This window comes from Struthio camelus, chromosome 9, assembly GCF_040807025.1.
Source record: "Struthio camelus isolate bStrCam1 chromosome 9, bStrCam1.hap1, whole genome shotgun sequence".
Classification (NCBI taxonomy): domain Eukaryota; kingdom Metazoa; phylum Chordata; class Aves; order Struthioniformes; family Struthionidae; genus Struthio; species Struthio camelus.
In genome coordinates this window covers 5,530,740-5,550,324 of record NC_090950.1, presented here as the reverse complement: position 1 = coordinate 5,550,324, position 19,585 = coordinate 5,530,740, and the positions used below count along the sequence as shown (strand labels likewise).

Genomic DNA, 19,585 nt, shown 5'->3' with positions numbered 1-19,585 from the left:
AGGAGGCAGAGTTGGAGAGAAGTGGGTTCCTACAAGTTTTCGGTGCTGTAACTGTTGGCTTGCTTCATTCTAGAGAACTTGGGGACCTCTCAAACTGGTACGTGTTACTGCTTAGCAGACTTTGGTGTCTGTATTCATAAACATCTTTATCTATTTATGTTTTGACTATCCCAAAAGGAAAAACTACAAAAGTAGAATAGGAATTCCAAAATCTGCCTTGTTTCTGTGCTGCAGCTTTAGAAACCTTCCACCCAGGTAAGCTGTGACAGGACGAAGTCCTAGATTTAGTGTAAAATACCACATTTACGAAATCATCTGAAATTGCTGAATTACGGTTATTTTCAAGTGTATTAGTAAATACACTTGAATTAGTAGATAACTGGCTTTCTGCTCCTGGAGTAAATAATATAAATTACTGCACGTCTTGCACCGAGATCATGCTAACAATGGCTTCTGTAGCTTGTCATTGCATGTGAGGCAAAATATTTGCCGTATTTTTCTTTGGATTAGCTCGTTGCATTGACCTACTAGAAGGCATGAACTGGGTTTGGGATCACTGTGTCATAAAAGCAATGAACCTCTCCGTCTGTGCGAAGGCTCAGAGGAGCAGCTAGGAGCTTCTGTCTGCATTTATCGACGCCAACCCTTAAGAAGGAGGTGGCGGTTCTACCAGGCTCAGGGGAATAACGCCTTTAAAAAAGCTGCTGCTTCAGGCAGACTGGTGTGAGATGGAAGTCTGAACTGATCTGGTGGGCTGAGGTTGAAGCCCCTCTGCAATGGCGTGTAAATGAGAGAGATGAAAGATCTTGTGGTGGATCAGAAGCAGGAACTGAAGGAGTGACGCACCAAGGGTTGCTCGGGTCCCAGCTTCTCATGATCCGTGGTGGGCTGTGCCTTCATCCCAACGTACATCTGGTGCCTCAGAACAGGGTGACGCATGCTCAACTGGAGAGCCTTCTGCGTTCTTCGTTTAACTGCCTCCTTGGGTGAAATAGCAATTGTATGTTCCTGGGAATATACATCCTTCCTGGAGAAGGATGTTGCTATTCTGAACTCCCGAGGAGGAGGAAATACGGTGCTCAGAAAGGCTGTGGAATCACCATCCATGGAGATGTTTAAAACTTGGCTGGACGAGATCCTGAGCAACCTGCTCTAACTTTGAAGCCGCCCTGCCTTTGAGCAGGGAGTCGGACTAGAGACCTAAAGAGGCCCTTTCCGACCTGAACTCCTATACTAGTCTGGACTGTACTGAAAGAGCTCAGTTTTCTCGGAGGTGCAAGGCTATCTCAGGTTAAAGTCTCACAGAGACAATCTCCAAGTTATTCTGAAATGAGGTTTTAAATCACTGGCAAACTGGGCATGCCAGTTGCTGCTGCTGCTTATGGATTTAAAAGTAACACGAAGGACAAGACAGTGGTGAAACTACTTCAGCCTAGAATGGGTTCAGGTTCTTCTTGCTCCTTTGAGGAGGTTTTGGCTTTGGAGAGATTTAAAACTGTATCAAGCTAAGAGTGAAAGGCCATTATAGACTGGGTATTCAAGAAGAGGTGAGCCACTTTGCCTAGGATTTTTCGGGGCAAGAAGTGCACAGCGCTAGTGACAATTGGTGGTTGTGTGACTTCCGTCCTGTGTTCGTTTCTGCAATCATTTCCTGGTTTCTTCTGCACTGGAATATTTGCGGAATCATCCCCAATAAAGCTAGCTTTTCCCCTGGGGACTGTAGTGATGCTGGAGATGTAATTCTGACATCGGTGTCTGAGGACTCATGCCTGAGAGGAACGTAGTTACTGCGCTCATAAAAATGCAAGGCACCGTGGTGAACCTGGGACGGGCTCCAGCAGGGCCCCACGCGTGCCTCGCTCTGTTTTTCAGGCATGTCCTGGTGTTGAGCCGAACTTTTGCCCTTGTTCCATTCAAAGGAGCATTAAAGGGGGCTTATCTCAGTTTCAGTCGTGCGTTCCCTGTTGATATCTTTTATTATGGAAAGAAATTTAACTGGAAGTGCCTTTGCTGAGAACTTGGAGCATCCAGAAGTTTCCGAGATACCTGAAAAGCCAGGATCCTGGCATGTGCGTAGGCATCTGAAGAAAACAGAGGCTTTGTTCAAGGAAAACAGAATAGCTCTCCAAGCCCAACGTAACTGAAAGCTCCTCCCCGCCCTTTCAGCTTTTGATCCTGATGAGAAAGTTTCTAACTCAATAAGGCAGCAATATATCCTAGCCGGGCACGGGGAGGCAGGCCTGACACTTCAAAGACTCCTAGAAAAGCTGGAGTGCTGAACAGCCAGTTACTTGGTTATTTGTGTAATAGTACCGTTCAGAAGTATCATCTAGGGATAAATGTTCCGTTGTGCTAGCATCTGCACGCGCAACATGTGCCAAGCTAATAGTGCGCCTACATAAAAATGGGCTATTAAATGGGTGGGCTCTGCCTGTAGAGGAGGCAAGGAGGCGGCTGCTTGGAGAGCGGCTTCTCGCGCTGGCAGTGCAGGGCGCTCTCGAGTGTTTCGGCAAGGTTTCACCCAAGCGTGTTCTGAGGAGTCACGGTTTGATAGTCCTCCAGTGAGGTAAACAGGAAAAGCAGTGTATAAAAACCACATCGTATAGATTTGGACAGTTACAAAAGTTGGAAAAGTATGCTTTGGCAACTGAAACCTGTCCCAAACTGGAGAAGGTAAGTACCACATCTATTTGTATAGCTATGATGAGTAAAACTGAGGACTGGTCAAAACATGTTATACTCACCTCTGAATTGAATCACAAACTGAAGCTCCTAGCTGTATAGGAGGAACAGCACCAGCAATAGACAATGTGCCGTTGTTACTGGAGACACTGGTTGTGAGTCCATGGGGAAAGTCAGGTTCGTTTTGTACTTAACTCCCTAACAAATTCTTGCTTTATAGTGTTTCCTCTCTGAGATTAGGGCTCATTTCATGGATGGAAAATAAATTTTCAGTCCTGTACCTGATTAATTCCTTTACAAGTTATGAAGGATCCCTCTGTTAAAAACTTAGCATACTGAGTCAGGGTTTGTTTTTTCCCTCTTCCTCATGATCTCAGCTCAGTCTCGGCTTGCAGAAGGCTAGAGATCAGCGACAGAGGAGCTGGGAAGAGCACAGGGCACGGACAGAAGTGGCGTGCGCGAAACACAGCAGTCTGAGCGCACCTCCTGAGCATGCGTGTGTCTGCTTCCTCGTAAAGGTGCAAGAGAAGACTTAAAGACCTGCCTGCTTGGTATTTATAAAGGAGATCTTCTCATGCAAGGAGGATATACAGAAGCACTACCTTCATCTTAAATCCTCAGAGAAACACTGCAGCATGTACTGTGCTGTAAAATACGCGTAGTAGCGATTGAAGATCTTGCGGCATAACGCACAAAAAGGGACCTCACTTTCCCCATGCTCAGGGATGTTGCCTTGCTTTCCAGGGGGAAAAAAAGGTGAAACTAATAAAAATGAGAACTTAACTGTGCCTTGTGTTTTAAGACTTCTAGTTTTTCATTTAAATCAAGTTAATCTGGCAACTCTGATTTCACTGCTAGTATAAAGCCAAAGGGTCACAGTGGCACTGAACTGAACCAGAAATTGCCACTGCAGACGTTGCATGCGGTTGTTATGGTTAATAAGGAGATGCTGGCATTTATTGCACATAGAGGGACAGAACAGAATTTGTATGGAAAGATATAAAGGAAACAAGGTACAATCACCATTTTTAATGAGCGTGCACAATAACACATTGTAAAAAGCCTTTTATAGAAATTACCTACTGCAGTTACACAGGAAGAGAAAAAGGGTTCTCAACTTACAGTGTACAAAATAAAGCACATTGCTCCAATGAGGGATTTAAGAAAAATCCCTTAAGTGTCTTAGGACTGATTGCTATCCAGTTTGACAGATACTGATTACATGTCTTCCGTTTCCCTATGCTGAGAGATCTGAGATAACTAGTTTGTCTGACTTGTCTCCAGTTTCAGGGGGAGATAAGACTTCATCTGCGTCATAGTCTTCTTCAAATGATCTGCAAAGATAGAAACTACATCTTTAAAAGCCGTATTTACTTTGGTGAGAGCACTTTCAGGTAAGTTATTTCAGTGGCTACTAAAGCATTAGGGTAAAATTCAGTAACATGCAAAATGTTAAACTGAAAGAGGATTTTATAAGGACTGGCAGTAATCAGTTTTCTGACAGCTGACATGACTTTGCAGTCCTGCCCATCGTCACTAGTAAGTTCTGAAACAACTTTCAAGTGATGTTCAGCATTATAAAATTTGAACACAGTTTCAGTAAGACTACTGGAAGATACAGACAATTGTTAATATTTCAGCATAGGAATACAGTTGCCCAGCCACTAGCTCAGGTCCTACTGGAGTTTTGGCTTGCTCCGACTTGTTTAGAAACACCTTGACTCTAAAACTTCTCCTGGCTTAGGATATGCTTTGACCTCTACAGAAGGACAACTGTGATCATGCTATCCTGTTCCTCCTTCATTTGGTTTGAAGTTTAATATCGAGGTCTTACTGTTTACAGCTCAGGGAGGTTTGACTGCGAGTTCCTGTCTCTGACCACTTGCAGTAGTCAGGCTGGTTGGGTTCTGGGCTCTGCCGCAGCAGATATCGCGTCAGGGCTCTCATCCTGTTCATAGGCCTGAGAAATGATGCTTTTAGATCTTGACTTGTCACCACCCCTGTCTCTGCACCCTACAGGTCAGTCTCTCAGGGCTTCCAAGAAACTCAAGTTCTTCCTTTTGTAGCAGGTCTTCAAATAGCAAGCACAGAAATAGCAGCAACTTGTTCAATGATACGCTGTGCTGCAGAAGGCGAACTCCTCTGATGCCCCAGAGGGCATGGTGCCAAGGAAGAATTGTATCTATCGCTTCTCTTGCTGTTCCTCGTCTGCTGACCCATATGCAGGCACCAAGAAGTTTTGGGAGTCGCTGGTGCCTGCCAGTCGGTCCCAGCTTCCCCTTTGGCCAATATATCCTGCTGAAGAGAGGAGGCTGATATAATCTTGTTCTCCTCAGTCAAAGAAGAGAAAAACAGCATAGAGATCTTCCTGGAGAATATTTTCATCTTTTTATCCATCGGGGAAAGCGCCCCTGTAGTGCTTCTCTCACCTTCTGGATCCTTGCACAAGTGAGAGACGGGACACAATGGTCTACATCCCATGCCATTAATTGGGAGCACTTATCCACGTGCCTCTTCTGACTGCACATTCAAGGATGCTAAAAAAGTTCTCAATAAGCAGGCTTTTTGCTTAAGCAGTACCTGCAGGGAGTCCGCATGGCCCTGCCTCCCTTCTCTCCCTACCTGGCTATGTGCTGTGCATGTTCCTATATGCCTCAGTTTCTCTAATGTCCCCTTGGCTTAGGGTGACACAGCTGAGGAAATTTTTTTTTTTTCCATGTAAATACTGTTCTTAAGTATGCGCCTTTGATGTCCCCTTTCCCTTCAATTTTACCAACTTCTGTTCAACTTTTCTTCTGTTTCTTCTATGCCTGCAACGTGAGCCCCTTTCCGGTACTGTTTGTAATCACATGCAGCCAGGGGCTGCACCAGGCAGTATCAGTCCCTTTCTTCAGCCTTCGGAGCTCCATTAAGACTAGGAACCATCCAAGGGGACGATCTCCATGAGATCAGCGCTAAAGAGAATAACCTTCTCGTCTTCTGTCCCAGTTTCAAAACTTGCAGTCCCATAAATACACATGGGCTCATCCAGAGTAAAAACCCATTCCACACGACTCAACCATGGCAACTTGCTTGTTTAGGCAAGGTCAGTGACTTCAGCAAACCGTTTGGCTTTCCTTCATGCGCACACACGTTTTCTGTCACCTTCACTGGGTGGTTCAATGACACCGCTCCTCCCCCCCCCCATGCCGTTCCTTATGCTGCTGGGTTCACGAATGCAAGCAACTGAGCCATCAACCAACTTGACGAAGCCAACAAAAAGAGCTAATGTGCCCAAGACAAGATCATCCGATCCTGCATCTTTGTCACTGCTTTGCCCCACCTCTTCACCTCAGAGCAGGCTTGCGCCATAGTGCGCCCTAGCTCCTTGTCTGCTCAGGCTAAGGGGATGCCTTCCTGCTTTGAGCTTCACTTAGCAGCAGCTGATAAAAGATGGATTATTTCTCCTTAATTTCTGTCCTGTGGAGAAAGATCCCTTCTGAGGAGAGCAATTGTGGCTTTCATGTACATCAGCTGGGAGAATTCAGTGTCTGGGGCAACGAACAAAGTAGTGCCCACTTCTGCTAGGAAGGCCATAGCCTGGACTGCGAGAAAGGATTTCTGCAAAAGCAACGCTTATATTTGCATTAAGAGTCTACCTGGCTCAGTCAGCTTCAATTGCTGTTTCTGCCTTCACACGATGTGCGCAGGCGTCACCAAGGAATAGACGCTCTCCATTGAAATGCACGCACAGATGGATGAGGCGGGACATGGCTGAGGACAGTTCAGGTCATCTTAGGCTTCCAGTAAAACAAGATGCTCCTTTGTCTTGAGCAACAAGACACCTTTCTTCTATCTGCCTTTGGTGACAGCCCCCCTAAACTAGTCTTTAGATCATATTGGCCTTGTGTTTTTTTTCACCGCAGGTGCTAGGCAAGTCCTATTCTCAACCACAGCAGTGTTTACAAATCACTGAAGTTCCCACTCGGGATCAGAAGAAACACTGCAAGATGTTCCTACCTTACAAAGTTATGGAGACAGCACCTGACCAGTCCCACCAAAGCCACAGCGTCCTTGAAATCACCCTGAGTATCCAGTATTTCTTGGTAAGATGCCTCTTCCAGGAGTCTCTCATGGGCAGGCCTGCAGACTGCTAGATACAGACTCACCTCAATGCTTCAGCTGACGGCCAAAAATCTTCCAGACCCTCTTAGAGCTCATAAATCCTCTCCTTGGATCTGTCTCTGCTCCCCATTTCTGTCATCCTCAAAGGGCAGCAGAAATGATGCAAGTGCAAGAACTCAATCCCTCTTTGTGGCATGCTTGCCTGGGCATGCAGCTCTTTGTTTTCCTTTTTTCCCTTCCTTTTTTCCTGCCCGGTCTGTTGCTCTGCTCCACAAATGAGATCTTATCCTGCTGTCATGACTACAGCGCTTTTCAGGAGCTCTTAAAAGCAAGCAGCAAGGTTGCTGAAGTGCTCGCTACAGAAAGACACAGAGCTGTTTTGCACACACCTCAAAAAGGTGGCATTACCTGCCACTTTTTTTTTTTTTTCAGTTGTTGATTAATAGTCCTGCAAAGCTTTTATGGCAAACTTCTATTTCTGCTCTGTACTGAGGACAGAGGCACAGCAGCATGGCCGCAGGGAATAGAGTGTTTTTTTACCTTCCATCCTGTCACATCATCTTCTATTGTTAGGGTCACAGAAAAGCAAGGTAGCTCAAAGGAGGTGAGGGAACATCCCATAGCTGTTTGCATGCACAGGGAGAGAGGGAAACAGCTGTCAACAGCTGGGCACCTCTCTGTGGCTAGTTGGTAGGGGCTGCTGTTACTTGAGCGATTTCCAGTGTGGGGAGTTCTGAAAATTATGCAATCTTCTGAGGACTTTTCCTTCAATGGGTCTACAAATGCTGTTCAAGAACTGATGAAGTTCTGAATTATGTGAAGACTTGCATGGTCTAAACATGTAGTAATTCCATGACTGTTCCTTATAGCACCCACAAAGAGACTTCCAGAGAAGTACTCTCAAGAAGATACTACCACAGCCACAAGTCTAAAGGATAATTACAGTGAGGATCCATTAGGAGTGTCTGTGGGATGCCCAGGCACACAGAGCTAAGTCCCGGATTAACTGCTCAACATAAATTAATTCATGCAAGGACAGCTGGAGTGTTTGTCCACAATTTTATAGAAGGCTGCAAAAATGAGCGCAGCAACCAATAGTTTTGAAGAAAAAGTCTAAACAAACTTAGTAAATGAATTAAAACTTTAAACACAGCTTATGAAGAGCACAGATGAATAGGCATGAAGTTTGGCAGAAGGTAAAATTATTTGCCTAAAAGAAAGCTTCAGTATACAACCCAGCTAAGCTACGCGTCATAAATGTAACAGAGCATATAGCTTCAGGTCCGTGATAGCGTGACGTGATCAATACTTGGCCAGGACTAGCAAAAGTCATTTGTCCTTTTTTTGTACGGTTGTAAAAAGACAAAGGCTTTGTCCTTTTTCCGCAGATGTCTCCATTTCTTCAGCATATGTAGCCTATTCACATGGCTACCCAAAAAGAATTCAGGATGTCCCAAATGCTTTGTGACAAATACCCCAGTACTACCTTTTGGGGCAACTGTTTTGGGCTTGCTCCAGTGTCGGCAGTCCAAATGAGACCTCTGTGAATCCACCACCTCTGCCAGTGGGAGCGTTCTGGGTGCCCACTTCATCCCTTTCTTTTTACACCTCCGCTGGAGCCAGTTAGTGGTTCCCCAGCACAGCGCAACGTCCACGCTTACCCTTCTTGTAACTGTTCGTTCCCAGACTCCTCAGCCACAAGGATCTCGTACTCTTCAGCAGCGTACCTGTCCCAGTCGGAGGGTTCAGGGCCATCGTTTTCAATGTCCTAAAGAGATCAAACAGTCAAGCACGTCAAGCCCATACCTCTGTACAAATACTGCAACAGGAATGAATGTCATACAAGCGTATGCACATGTGAAACACAGATTCTTGAAATAGTAAGCAACTGCACAGGCGCAGCTAGTCAAAAATTGTCTTAATTAAAATAGTTGAAAAATAATTGTGAATTTTGCACATAGGTGACTAAGAAAAAAATACATCCCTTAGTCTGCAAAGCTCAGCGTACCACCTGAGCTGCCAGCACATCTAGCCCCAATATAACAGCACGTTTTTCTCTGATCTGGCTCAGCATACTCTGCATCGACGCCCTTTGTAATTGGTTAAAGGACTTAATGATTTATTTAATCCTTAATAGTAATTGATCTCTTGAGCAACTCTAACAGAGTGCTAAGTTTGGGGCAGTTTGAGAGAAGGTTACAAAATAACATCCTTATAAACAGTTGACCCTCAGCAATTATCAAAAGATGGGGGGGAGAGAAAATTATCCCCCTAGCCCCACCTGACTGCTTCTATGATGAGCCACTAAAAGAAAAAGGGGAGGGGGGAAGGGGGATTTTTCTGCCTTATGAGATAAATTTAAGCTTAGAATTGTGAACAGACCAAGAAGAACAACCACAAAGTTCCTCTTACAGGTTATGTGGGAACAGCTGGAAGGAAACCAGAGTGGGTTCGGTAGCCCCACTGCTTTTCTGTAGTTTGACCAAAGAAAGAGGCCCCTGGGGGGCTAGTTATCACGCTGTAGTCACATCTCGCTTTCTGAGGCACAGCAGTTTCACTGGATGTGCAAGGGGAGCCAGAGGTGAGGTGCTTCACACTGGCAGCTGACAAAACGCGAGTCTCAGAAGACCCCACTGCTAGTGGTGAGCAACAACGGGAAAATACAAAAGCCAGAACCTCCTCTTGTATTTTCTCTGCGCGGGGAGAGAGTATGGTGAATGAAAGCACAGCCAGGCTGATAACCAGGCACAATCTGCAACAGCTAAACCTTCCAACTACTCTACCACAAGCGTGGCACAATCACAGAGTTATCATCTCATCTGCCTTGGCTTCTGTGTTGTAAAGGGGTTCTGTGTTCTCTTCTGTTCTGTTCAGGCTGCTGGAGAATTGCTAGTGTTGTTTCCCCTGGTAAGGATCAGACTCCAACCTGGAAGCTTAATAAATCTTCCAATATAGCCTACTTTTTTATGACCACAGCTGTGTGGGAGACAGGAAGAAGCACACAGGAGCTGAAGTTTTCAATCTCACAGCTCCTTGCTAGAACGAGTGAACTAGATTCGCTCCTAGTGCAGGTGAGCCCCCACCTTAGCCGGCTGAATCAGTGCACCTCAGCAGGCTGAGGAAGTTCATTCTCTTTAGAATCGCATACTGCACTGCCAGTACTGGTGCAACAGGGTCATTGAAGGCAACTGAATCATAGAATTATGGAATAATTTGGGTTGGAAGAGACCCAGGAGGTCTCCAGTCCCACCTTCCGCTCACAGCCGGGTCAGCTATAGGGGCAGACCCGGGTGCTCAGGACTTTGTCCAGTTGGGCCTTGCAAACCTCCAAGGATGGAAGCTGCACGACCTCTCTAGGCAATCATCGGTTGCAGTGCTTGACTGTCCTAATTGTGAAAAAGTTCTTCCTTCTATCCAGGGGAATTTTCCCTCCACCCAATTGCATTCCAAAGATGGGTTTGAGGAGTACAGGTGCTTTATACCTTTTGCACTGCAAAGGGATCCCTCTGCTCATTGTCCAGGTATTTCTCTAAATTGAAGAAGGTGTTGTAGAATACATGAGCCATTCTGCACCTCTTCAGGTCTCGTAGGGTTACTCTTCCTGCAGAAACAACACATTATTGCATTCCTAAGTTCTTGATTAGCAAGAGACTGGAACTGTTCCCGATCATTCTTATAAAAGTCATAATCAAACAATGTTGCAAAATTTCTTCCCAAGTCAATCAAGGATTTTAAAATTATTCAATAAATGGGCAAGAGTATTATTCCTAAACCTCGCGTACATATGGATGAAGCCAGGAACGAATGTGAAAGAACGAACAGAGACTGTACAGTTTCACAGTCTAGATCTGTCAGCATGTCCCATGGCAATTTCAGCTCTGTAATTCTACAAGCTTCTGCCTATAGATGGATGGGCTTCACAGCAACAATACTTTCTCAAGCCACTATAGATAGGAAACACCTATGAAAGAGGACTTACCATCCCTCTCTGGCTTAACAAGGTCAAGCATCTGACATAGCAAGTCATGAAACGGCAGTGGTTCTATGCCCATCACTTCCATCCGCTCACACTGCTCCTCATAAAAGTACTCCAGTTCATACATGGAGAGCACCCCATCCCCATCCAGGTCCATGCACCGAAACCAGTATTCAATACTAGGAAAAAAGAAACAGAACTTGTGAAACAAAACTAGTGAAAGCACAGAGGCTGCACCAGAGATGCCACGCAGCAATGCAACGCTCCCCTTGCCCCATCCTAGCATTTTCTTCTGGCCAAAGGCCACCCTTTGGGAAGGGCGAGGGCACAGGCCAATGCTCAAGAGTAACTCCTGTTAGGCTCTTTCCAGACAGCCTGTGAGCAGAGCCACACCGATGCCCTGGTTCACCAGGTACCTGGAGCAAGTGCCCACTATTAGCTATGCTGCAGCTTAGCTAGTTCAGAGGTTTTGGGCTCCCTGTTGGATACAGCAGCAAAGCTGGCCAAACGCAACCAACTCTGAAGCCAGATCATTGCCTATCCCCGAGTGACCCTGACAAGTGACAAAGCAGGCATGGCAAGCACTTATTTCCTGTACTCCATATATATATATAGAAGACAATGATTTCAAGCAGTTACACTTTATGCCCTCCCTTCACCTCTGGGTAGTCCAAGCCTGACTATACGAGTTCTTCTCATCTTTACTCATGAAATTCCCTGTCCTAATGCTCCCATACTGATCTAGTTCATTTCTCTACAACAGTCGCCTGCTGGCTGTACAAACTACATATGTGGGCAGCTTTTGCTAAATGACACTGAGTGAGATTTACCTACAAACCCTTCTTAGCACTTGCTACATGCATGAAGGGAACACGTCTATTTTCTGAAAACATCTCGTGGGCTTACCCAAGAGATGATGCTCCAGGAGCCAAGGGGTGACAGAAGAACAGTTTTGTCAAGCTGTCACTACCCCACGTCTCTTACAGTGTCACGGCTTACCTAAGGCAGGCAAGAACTGCAGCCCCTGCTTTTACTACCATGGGCACCCAGCGACACGCGCGTGCCCTCGCAGCGTGGTGGAGCAGTTGGTCACAAAGCTGCAGCCGTCTGAGCTGAACTCTGCCCGGAGAAGCAGGGGCTCAGGGCTGGCAGATGGTTTCTGTGGCTGCCTCTGCATAAAGGGCCAAAGACTGCCCTCGCAAGAGGGGAGACCAAACAAAGTCAGTTCTTATTACAGCTCACTACTGTGATCCCTTCCCCACAGGAAGAAACTAGCACTAACCTGATGGGCATGGGGTAACCAAAGCGACTGATTACTACCAAGACATTTAACATTAAAATAAAACTCTGCTTTTAAGCCATTGTTCCTCAAGAAAGGCAAATGACTGGGCCAAAAGTTGACCCTAAGTTGCTTTCTTCCTAACAACGACTGAAATCCAAGCTGCCGCCTGTTGTGGAAAGCAGTAAGTCACAGAAGTTTCTATAATCTTATCTCCACTTTTTTACTAGGGCATGTTGGAGTCAGTCAGACCTTGTAGCACTCCTTTTGTCTTCCTCCGAAATTAGCAGCCACACAAAATCAGCATAGCTCATCCGGCCTTCCTTCTGAACTTCATTTCCTCTGGAAGACACACAAAATAAATAAAACAAAAGAAAAACAGGCTCCTAAATATTGAGAATCTTACCAAACACATATTTTTAAAAAGCCCCAAATCACTGCTGAGAGAAAATGGGACATCTTCACTCATTTGGCCTGTTCTCCCTGCCCTCCACAGCACCAGTCCTCGTGCCATTCCCTGCAGGCACTGCATTTGCTGCCCTGCTGTCACTGCAGAGCTGAAACGCATCTACCACGTCCCGTCCCACAAGAAGTGCTGGGGTGTTTTATTTTTCAGCTTTCCAGCTAATGTCGTGCTGCTGTGGGGCACGCACACACGGTGCCTGCATGTTCCCGCCTGCCATGCCCAGCTTCTTCTACAATGAGGTCTATAAATAATGATCCTGTGGGATTTTTTGATTTGCTTTCTTAAGATACCTGGACGTCCCCCTCCATATTCAGGTAGCTCCAGCTACAGCACCATGTTGGAAACCATTCTGACCAGTGGAAGTTTTTGGGACTATCTTGCATTTCTAATCAGCCTGACAGAAATTCCTCTCACTTCCGCCCCCAGCCAGTATGATATTCCTCACCTCACCACAGCGCCGCTGAATATTCGCTCGATAATCCTGCTTGATAAAGCTGGAGACAAAGAAAACATGAAGAAAATGAACCTACAGGTCACAGGAATATCTAAATACAGCTCTGCATGCTGAATGCACAGAAAGCCATTTCCCACTGCTAAAAGCAAGCTCTCTATCTAGCCACTTTATTGGTTGCTGTTTGGAAGCCCTCGAGAAGCAGAAAAGGACAATTCTCCCATTGTGTCCGCCTTTGCATCCTACCCAGCATTGCATTTCACAAAAAATATGGCAACGGTATACGATCTGGATTCTTGGGCGATCCTACTCCTACTTTTCTGCAGTAGGACGTGCCACAAAACCAAATCCTGCTGATACAAGGAGGCTCTACTTCATGGTGTGTTGCAAAGGAGTTCAGGCATCAAGCAAAAATTACACATCAAATCAAGGCCTTCCCAAAATCTCTGCAAGACACTTCTTAGCAGAGTACAAGCCATGGCGATCCCGTTGCAGGAAAGACCAATGAAAAGAAAAAAAGAGCCCTGCTTTAGGTGAGCGGGAGGGCTTTGCCAGCCAGAAAACACGTGGGAGAGATTGTACAGTAGAGACACACAGGTCAAGCAGCAAGTGCCAGCCTGAAGCAGGGTTTCCACACTGACCTGACTGCTAACACACTTCCTTTAGACCCCCCCATTAGCTCCTTCTATCCATTCTCCCTCACCTCTGTGGTCCCAGCATACCTCCCTGCTGGCAGACATGTCCTACACCACCCCTCAAATCCCCCAGCACAGGCTGGCAGGCTCCTGTACATCGCACTGACTGTGTCTCCCTTTCACCCTGCCCACAGCGCCACTGCTCTACGTCCTCAGCACCCGGTGCTCCCAGGCGCTCTCATTACAAATGCTCCAGCCCCATTCTCCAGCCCTCCCAGCAGAGACCAAGCCTCCCATATCACCCAGCCAAAGTCAGGCACTTCTCATCCTTACCCCATCCAGCCCTCCGAGCCCCGTGACTGCCACACTCACCACCCCCCCCCCCCCAAGCATTCCCATAAATGCCTGCACTCAGGGCACAGAGGCCACTGCTCCGCTCCAACATGCACATGTACCGGCAGCACTGTCATCCTCACACCCTCTTCCTTCTTTCTCATTTCAACCCACTTGGATCTTGGCTCTACAAAAAAGTTGTCCCCACCTGCTGATCTCCAGCAATTCCTGACAACTTGTCACACCTCAGATCCCTGTAACCCTACACACTGCAGCAGCTCGCCATGCATTTCACCCGTCCTGGCACCTCCAGTCATATTTTGTGTCCAAACATCCCCTACTTCTCCAGGCTCAATTCTCTATCCTAGACCAACTTTCCCCAAAAATGAAGCAACCATACAAAGGAGTTCAAGAAGGCTTTGTCTTCAGGGTTAAAACATGCTGGTCCATAGCCCAAGCTCTTGACCAAGACTTTGAATCATGATTTCTAATTGGTAAGCTCGTGGGCGTATTGTGCTCTGAGAACAGGGATAATCCTAGAACAGCCAATATGACTGGGTGTCTCCACCTAGCCCAGCATACGCACCGTAAGAACAGTGATATACAGCGACACTTCCCAGCTCAACAATTTGCAGAGCACGAACTTCCTGAGCCAGAGGAAGTGCCTTTGGATTTTTTAGCCCTTCATGGATTTGTATGCCATTAACTTATCCATGGCCCTTCAACCCCCTGAATGCATTTAGCATCTGCTCAAGAAGCAGCTTGGAGGCAGCATACCTTGATCACTGTACCTAGCCAGATCCTTCTGGCTGATGTAAAGATCATGGTCAGTATCCAGCTCCCAGAATTTACAGTATATGACATAGAAATGCTCATAGGAGAAATAATCTGTGATCTGATTTATGTCATCCTCTTCTTCCAAGAGAGCAAGAGTCTGAAATGGTACAGATAAAAGTGGGAAGTTAAATCTAGACAGAGAGGCACTCCAGCAGTTCAAGTCCTACAACCTCTGTGGAAGCTGGGTGAACATAGCTCTGTGAGCTAACCCAAAGTGTAACCTTTCCTCGCTGTAGGAGACGTTGTTGCTGCACGCCTCTTCATTTAACAGGAGATTGTGCAGTATCTGGCTTGGCTATCCTGGTGGCATGTGCACAATACCTCCCCCAGTCCTGTGGGCAATTCCTGTGAACGTTCAGCTGTAGCGAAGAGCAAGGCAGAGGCACAGGAAGACAACAGCAGCCTCAGCTACAGTCCGTTATTTGTGAAACATCTCTGACCTGCACAAGAGCCTCCCAGAGCCATTTACCACTGAAAGTCCACAGATCTCTGTAGGAACTGAAATGCATATTTACACAACACGCAACCTTGTTTGACTCCCGAAGTGCAAGATCGAGTCTTGCTCCAGATTCATGCCTGGACTGGGGAGGGAGGGATCCAGGCAGATCGTGCCAATCACACTGATTTCCCTGCACTGTTGGTGACAGGAATCGGTTTAACTAGGAGGCTTGGGCAAATCTCTAACCATGACTTCTTTTAACATACCCTGTTAAAAAACATTTAGCAACGATGTCCTTGTTTCGTTCCCTTTCTACACCTATTTCCGTCCTTCCCTCCTCTCCACTCTATCTGCATCGTGTTTGCCAGCACCCCCCGCCCACCCCCGCTCACCTTTCCCCTAGGGCTGAGGCCATGGGACACCAGACAGCCCTTTTCAGCCTAACGAAGCAGGTCTTCAGGAACCAAAAGACTCAAGCCAGCAGACTGAAGCGAGCTATGGCTCTGTCCTGGCTGCTCTCTCAGCCTCCAGGAAGGGAAGGGGTAAGGCGCAGGTGAAGACCTACCCCTGGGGTCATGTCTCTGGGCAGGTAGGCTTAGTGGGCCTCCTATCCATAAGCATAAAAGCAGGTGTCATGCCCTATACAGTCATTCCATAGGTCACTGCCAACTTTCAGTTGTCCCCACATCTTAGGAACCCATTTGCATCAGCACAAAGCTTACATCTTGCTAACCGCTAGGTTCAGTGAAGTTTCATGCAGGGACAACAGGATGGGACTGCCAGACCTGCACTGTCCTGACTTGCTGAAGCAAGACCTCTGAGCAGTCACTCACCAGCCTCTCAGACTCTTCTTGGTTCCCTCCCTCCCTTTCTTTGCAGCTGATATTCACTTGGGGAGTATTTCCCCCCCCCCCCCCCCCCCCCCAATAACTACTATTTTTGTTATAGCCCATGCCAAAATATGCCGTTCACACTCTTTTCATGCACAGGCACGTGCAGCAAATAGCAACCCAAGCAAAAGTTACAGTCCAGGAGCTGAACTTCCCTGCTGCAGGAGATGAAAGGCAGAGTAGGCATGCAAGGACAGAGAGGGAAAGAATATATAAAGGGAGAAAACGGGTCATCAAAGATGCAGGTGAAAGCTGGGAGGATTGGTTTATAACAAGGTGGGGTAGGCAGGAATACAGATCAGAGGGCTTGGACCAGCATGCGACACTCAAAGAGAGCGCTGGTTTTTGGATTAGCTGATGTGACCAGTGGATAGAAGAGATCTGAAAGGACGAAGAACATGAATTCATGCTTGAGGTTTTAGAAGAAGAAAGCACACTACGTCTGGAGGGGAGAACAGGATGAAGTAGAGAAATCTCACTGTTTTAGCCAAGTCCTCACCTTGACCTTTCAGCCTAAAGATTTTCTGGCTTCTTAGGTTGGGCTGGAGTTGAGCAACCTTAGACAGTTTTAACTTAGTGCTTTTTTGGGTAGAACATACAAAGAACAGGGAGATTCCTAGCCTGAAATCTCTGCCCAACACAAGGAGACATCACAGGGACTGTAGTAAGTACTAAGCTTCATTCATTGCCTTTCCGGAAAAGTTTACTGCAGAATTGGAAATCAGCTTCTGCGACATGCTGCCTTGCAACTGGACTGCACAAGGCTGACCAACAGGCCAGTGGCTGGCTGGGAGTCAGGAAATTGGCTGTCCTACCCACCGCAGATTGCAGGCAGCCCACCAGCTATTCTTGGCTGCTCAATGAGCTGCTTGCCTTGGGCACCCTGCAGGGTCCCACTTCCCTTTCTCTGCACTTTGGCTCCTGATCTAGCCAACCTGCCTGCTGGAGCTTCAGCCCTAGCGCGTGCACTCACGACTCGACCTTCTGCTCAGTCCACTCTGGGCCCCGGTCTTCCCGCCTAGCGACTCTGACACCTAACTCACTCCTGCCTCCAGTTCTGGCCCTACCCAGGCACTCAGCACTTGGTCTACACCACCCCAGCCCAGGCACAATTCCCTCACTAGATGGTATACACCTACAGGAACAAATGCATCTACAAGCTCTGTTCCCTGTTCAGGCAGAAACCAACATACTTGCAAGAAGTTGCTTTTCCTCAGCTCTGTTAGAGTGATCTTCCCAGACCAGGATCGATTGACTGTGTAGAATATTCTCTGTATAACCTGCAAGACACAAACAGTTTTCTTGAAATCAACTGCTTAAGGGTACCAGTTTGGGAATTTACATAGAATAACTTTATTTGGTTTATTCACTCATCCTAAGGGGACTTCTTTCTGAAAGTTGTTTTGTGAACGTTCTTGTATATACTGTTTTCCTTAATCCACTATGCAGTTTGAAAGTAGTATATTTTCCTGAAACAGTGTTATTCCCTTCCCCTCTGCTCTTACTTCACATCTTTGAGTATGCAGTTATATTATTCATGTCAGGGAACATGTTCAAAGTGTCCCCAAATCACTTTGAAACTGAGTTTTTCCAGCTTTGGGCACTGCAGCCCACATGGATCTCAATTGATTTAGTGTTCTGTGCTTCGGAAGAAATCAGGACTTTTGAAGAGCTAACGTGGCACGCAAATGAAATCCATGAGTAACGTCTGTTCCACTACAACAATGCCTCATCTTCTTGGTGGCTCCACTGCAAAGTGAGTGGTAGAGATTACCTGTCCGCCCTTATCTTAGGCCAGTGTTTATGTCATTCATCTTCTTTACTGATCTGCCTCTGGTGAAATGGGAATAAAAAGTACAGTGGGGGAACGCACACACTTCTGAGATCTCAAGAGGAAAAGTAATAGCATGAGACTGCGTTCTCCCGAGCACCTAGAGGTGCTGGCTGAACCCCTCCTAGTGCACTCCGTGGTAGCTTATCAAGTATCACTGCTAGGCAGGGAAAACCCAAATGCATGATCAAGCACATGCAAGGATTAACTTAATGGGGCAAAGAACAAACCAACATCGCTAACAACATGACGTCTTCAACGAGATAAATCAGAGGTATAATTAATGGCTATGAGCACTGAATCTACAGAATATAAATCTTGTCAAACAAACCTAATACAAACAAACTTTTAAGTCTCTGACATCACGTTGATGTATTAAACTAGGATTTTGGTAAACCTTACTAGTGCACTCTATTCCAACATTACAAAACGGTTCAGATATCATAAGGGATTAATCTGGAAAGCAGATAGACTGGAATGGGTTTCTTTCAAAGCTAGAACATAGCTTCACATGAGCAATCACCGTTTAAGGGCCGTGCTTTGACTCAGTCACACAAGAGCCAGCTTTTAGTCCAAAACATATAGCAAAAATTGTATACTTTGTTCCAGATCCTAACAATCTGCCTTAGATACACAGATTGATAACATAGTTTGTGCTCATCAGCATTTATTATTGAGGGTTCAATAACAGCAACAAGAAAGATTCGGGGACTCAAAGCCTATCCTGAAAAGAACGAACTACTATATTCCACTCGGCTGAACACTTGGCATGACACCTATTGGTGGCTATCCTGGTGCTTAAAAGCCTGCACAGGGAGATGTGAGGCAGCAGGACTTTTCACCTCCCATAAAGTGCATAACTGGAAGCTGAAGAGTTCAATTCAGACTGACAAGAGTGCAGGTTTTTTATGCTGTCAGTGATCAACCACTGGGACAACCCCCAAAACAACACTGAGGGCTCTTTATCATTCCAGACACTTCAGTCAAGAAGGGTTGTCTTTCTAAAGCTGGTTGTCAACTCAATAAATAATAGACTCACTAAGTTAACCCTAGTCAACTATAGCAACCACTGAGCAATGTTCTGTGGCCTGTGTAATACAAGAGGTCAGACCAGGTAATCACAATGGTCTTTTTATAGTCTTAAACACCATGCAAAAGCTGTATCCATATTTCTTGGTTAACAGCTCTGGCAGCCATTGCCATTCCGGTCTCTATTTCTGGCCTTTGCTTCCACGTTGCAGACTGACTCTGAGACTGAAGTGGGTCTCACCTCACACAACCCATTACCACAGCTGCTCACTCCGTAGCAATCCTTCAAGATATGGGGTTTTCACACCATCCCAAAGGCTCAAAAATAAAAATCCCACAAAAGAGAACAAGGACCCTGACAGGCAGCTGACTTCTTTTCCTCTGCCCGCAGGGTAAAAGACAACAAAACATCTCCCCATTTGTGACTTGTAAGAAACTGCTCCTAAGTAACACCATACTGCTAAAGGGAAAGATGTTTGCTCTGCTCTCTCCTCAGCTAGCTGTAGAAGTAAAGCAGGTAGATAGAGGTAAAATGGTATCTCTTTTCATCTATTTTCTTTCCCATCTCCAGTCACTGAGTGCAGGCTTTATTATTCAAATCAAGTTCCAGTTTCAATGGATAGTATGCAGTGC

General features: G+C 46.3%; 1 protein-coding gene across 5 annotated transcripts in view; it reads right to left on the bottom strand.

Annotated features, from left to right (window-relative positions):
* Nucleotides 1–3,604: 3,604 nt before the first annotated feature.
* The window catches only part of LOC104154201 (serine/threonine-protein phosphatase 2A regulatory subunit B'' subunit alpha), a 58,248-nt gene continuing 42,267 nt past the window's right edge, over nucleotides 3,605–19,585 (bottom strand). For 4 of the 5 annotated variants that reach the window (XM_068954121.1, XM_068954119.1, XM_068954120.1 and 1 more), the window contains 8 exons: nucleotides 17,286–17,372; nucleotides 14,704–14,860; nucleotides 12,953–13,001; nucleotides 12,294–12,383; nucleotides 10,766–10,941; nucleotides 10,269–10,387; nucleotides 8,448–8,554; nucleotides 3,613–4,016 (listed from right to left, as the gene is read on the bottom strand). In XM_068954121.1, coding sequence (XP_068810222.1) covers nucleotides 3,920–4,016; nucleotides 8,448–8,554; nucleotides 10,269–10,387; nucleotides 10,766–10,941; nucleotides 12,294–12,383; nucleotides 12,953–13,001; nucleotides 14,704–14,860; nucleotides 17,286–17,372 — 882 coding nt within the window. In that variant the 3' untranslated portion in view covers nucleotides 3,613–3,919. Of the gene's footprint in view, nucleotides 4,017–8,447; nucleotides 8,555–10,268; nucleotides 10,388–10,765; nucleotides 10,942–12,293; nucleotides 12,384–12,952; nucleotides 13,002–14,703; nucleotides 14,861–17,285; nucleotides 17,373–19,585 lie in introns of all 5 variants that reach the window. The other variant, XM_068954118.1, reaches the window with a different exon arrangement.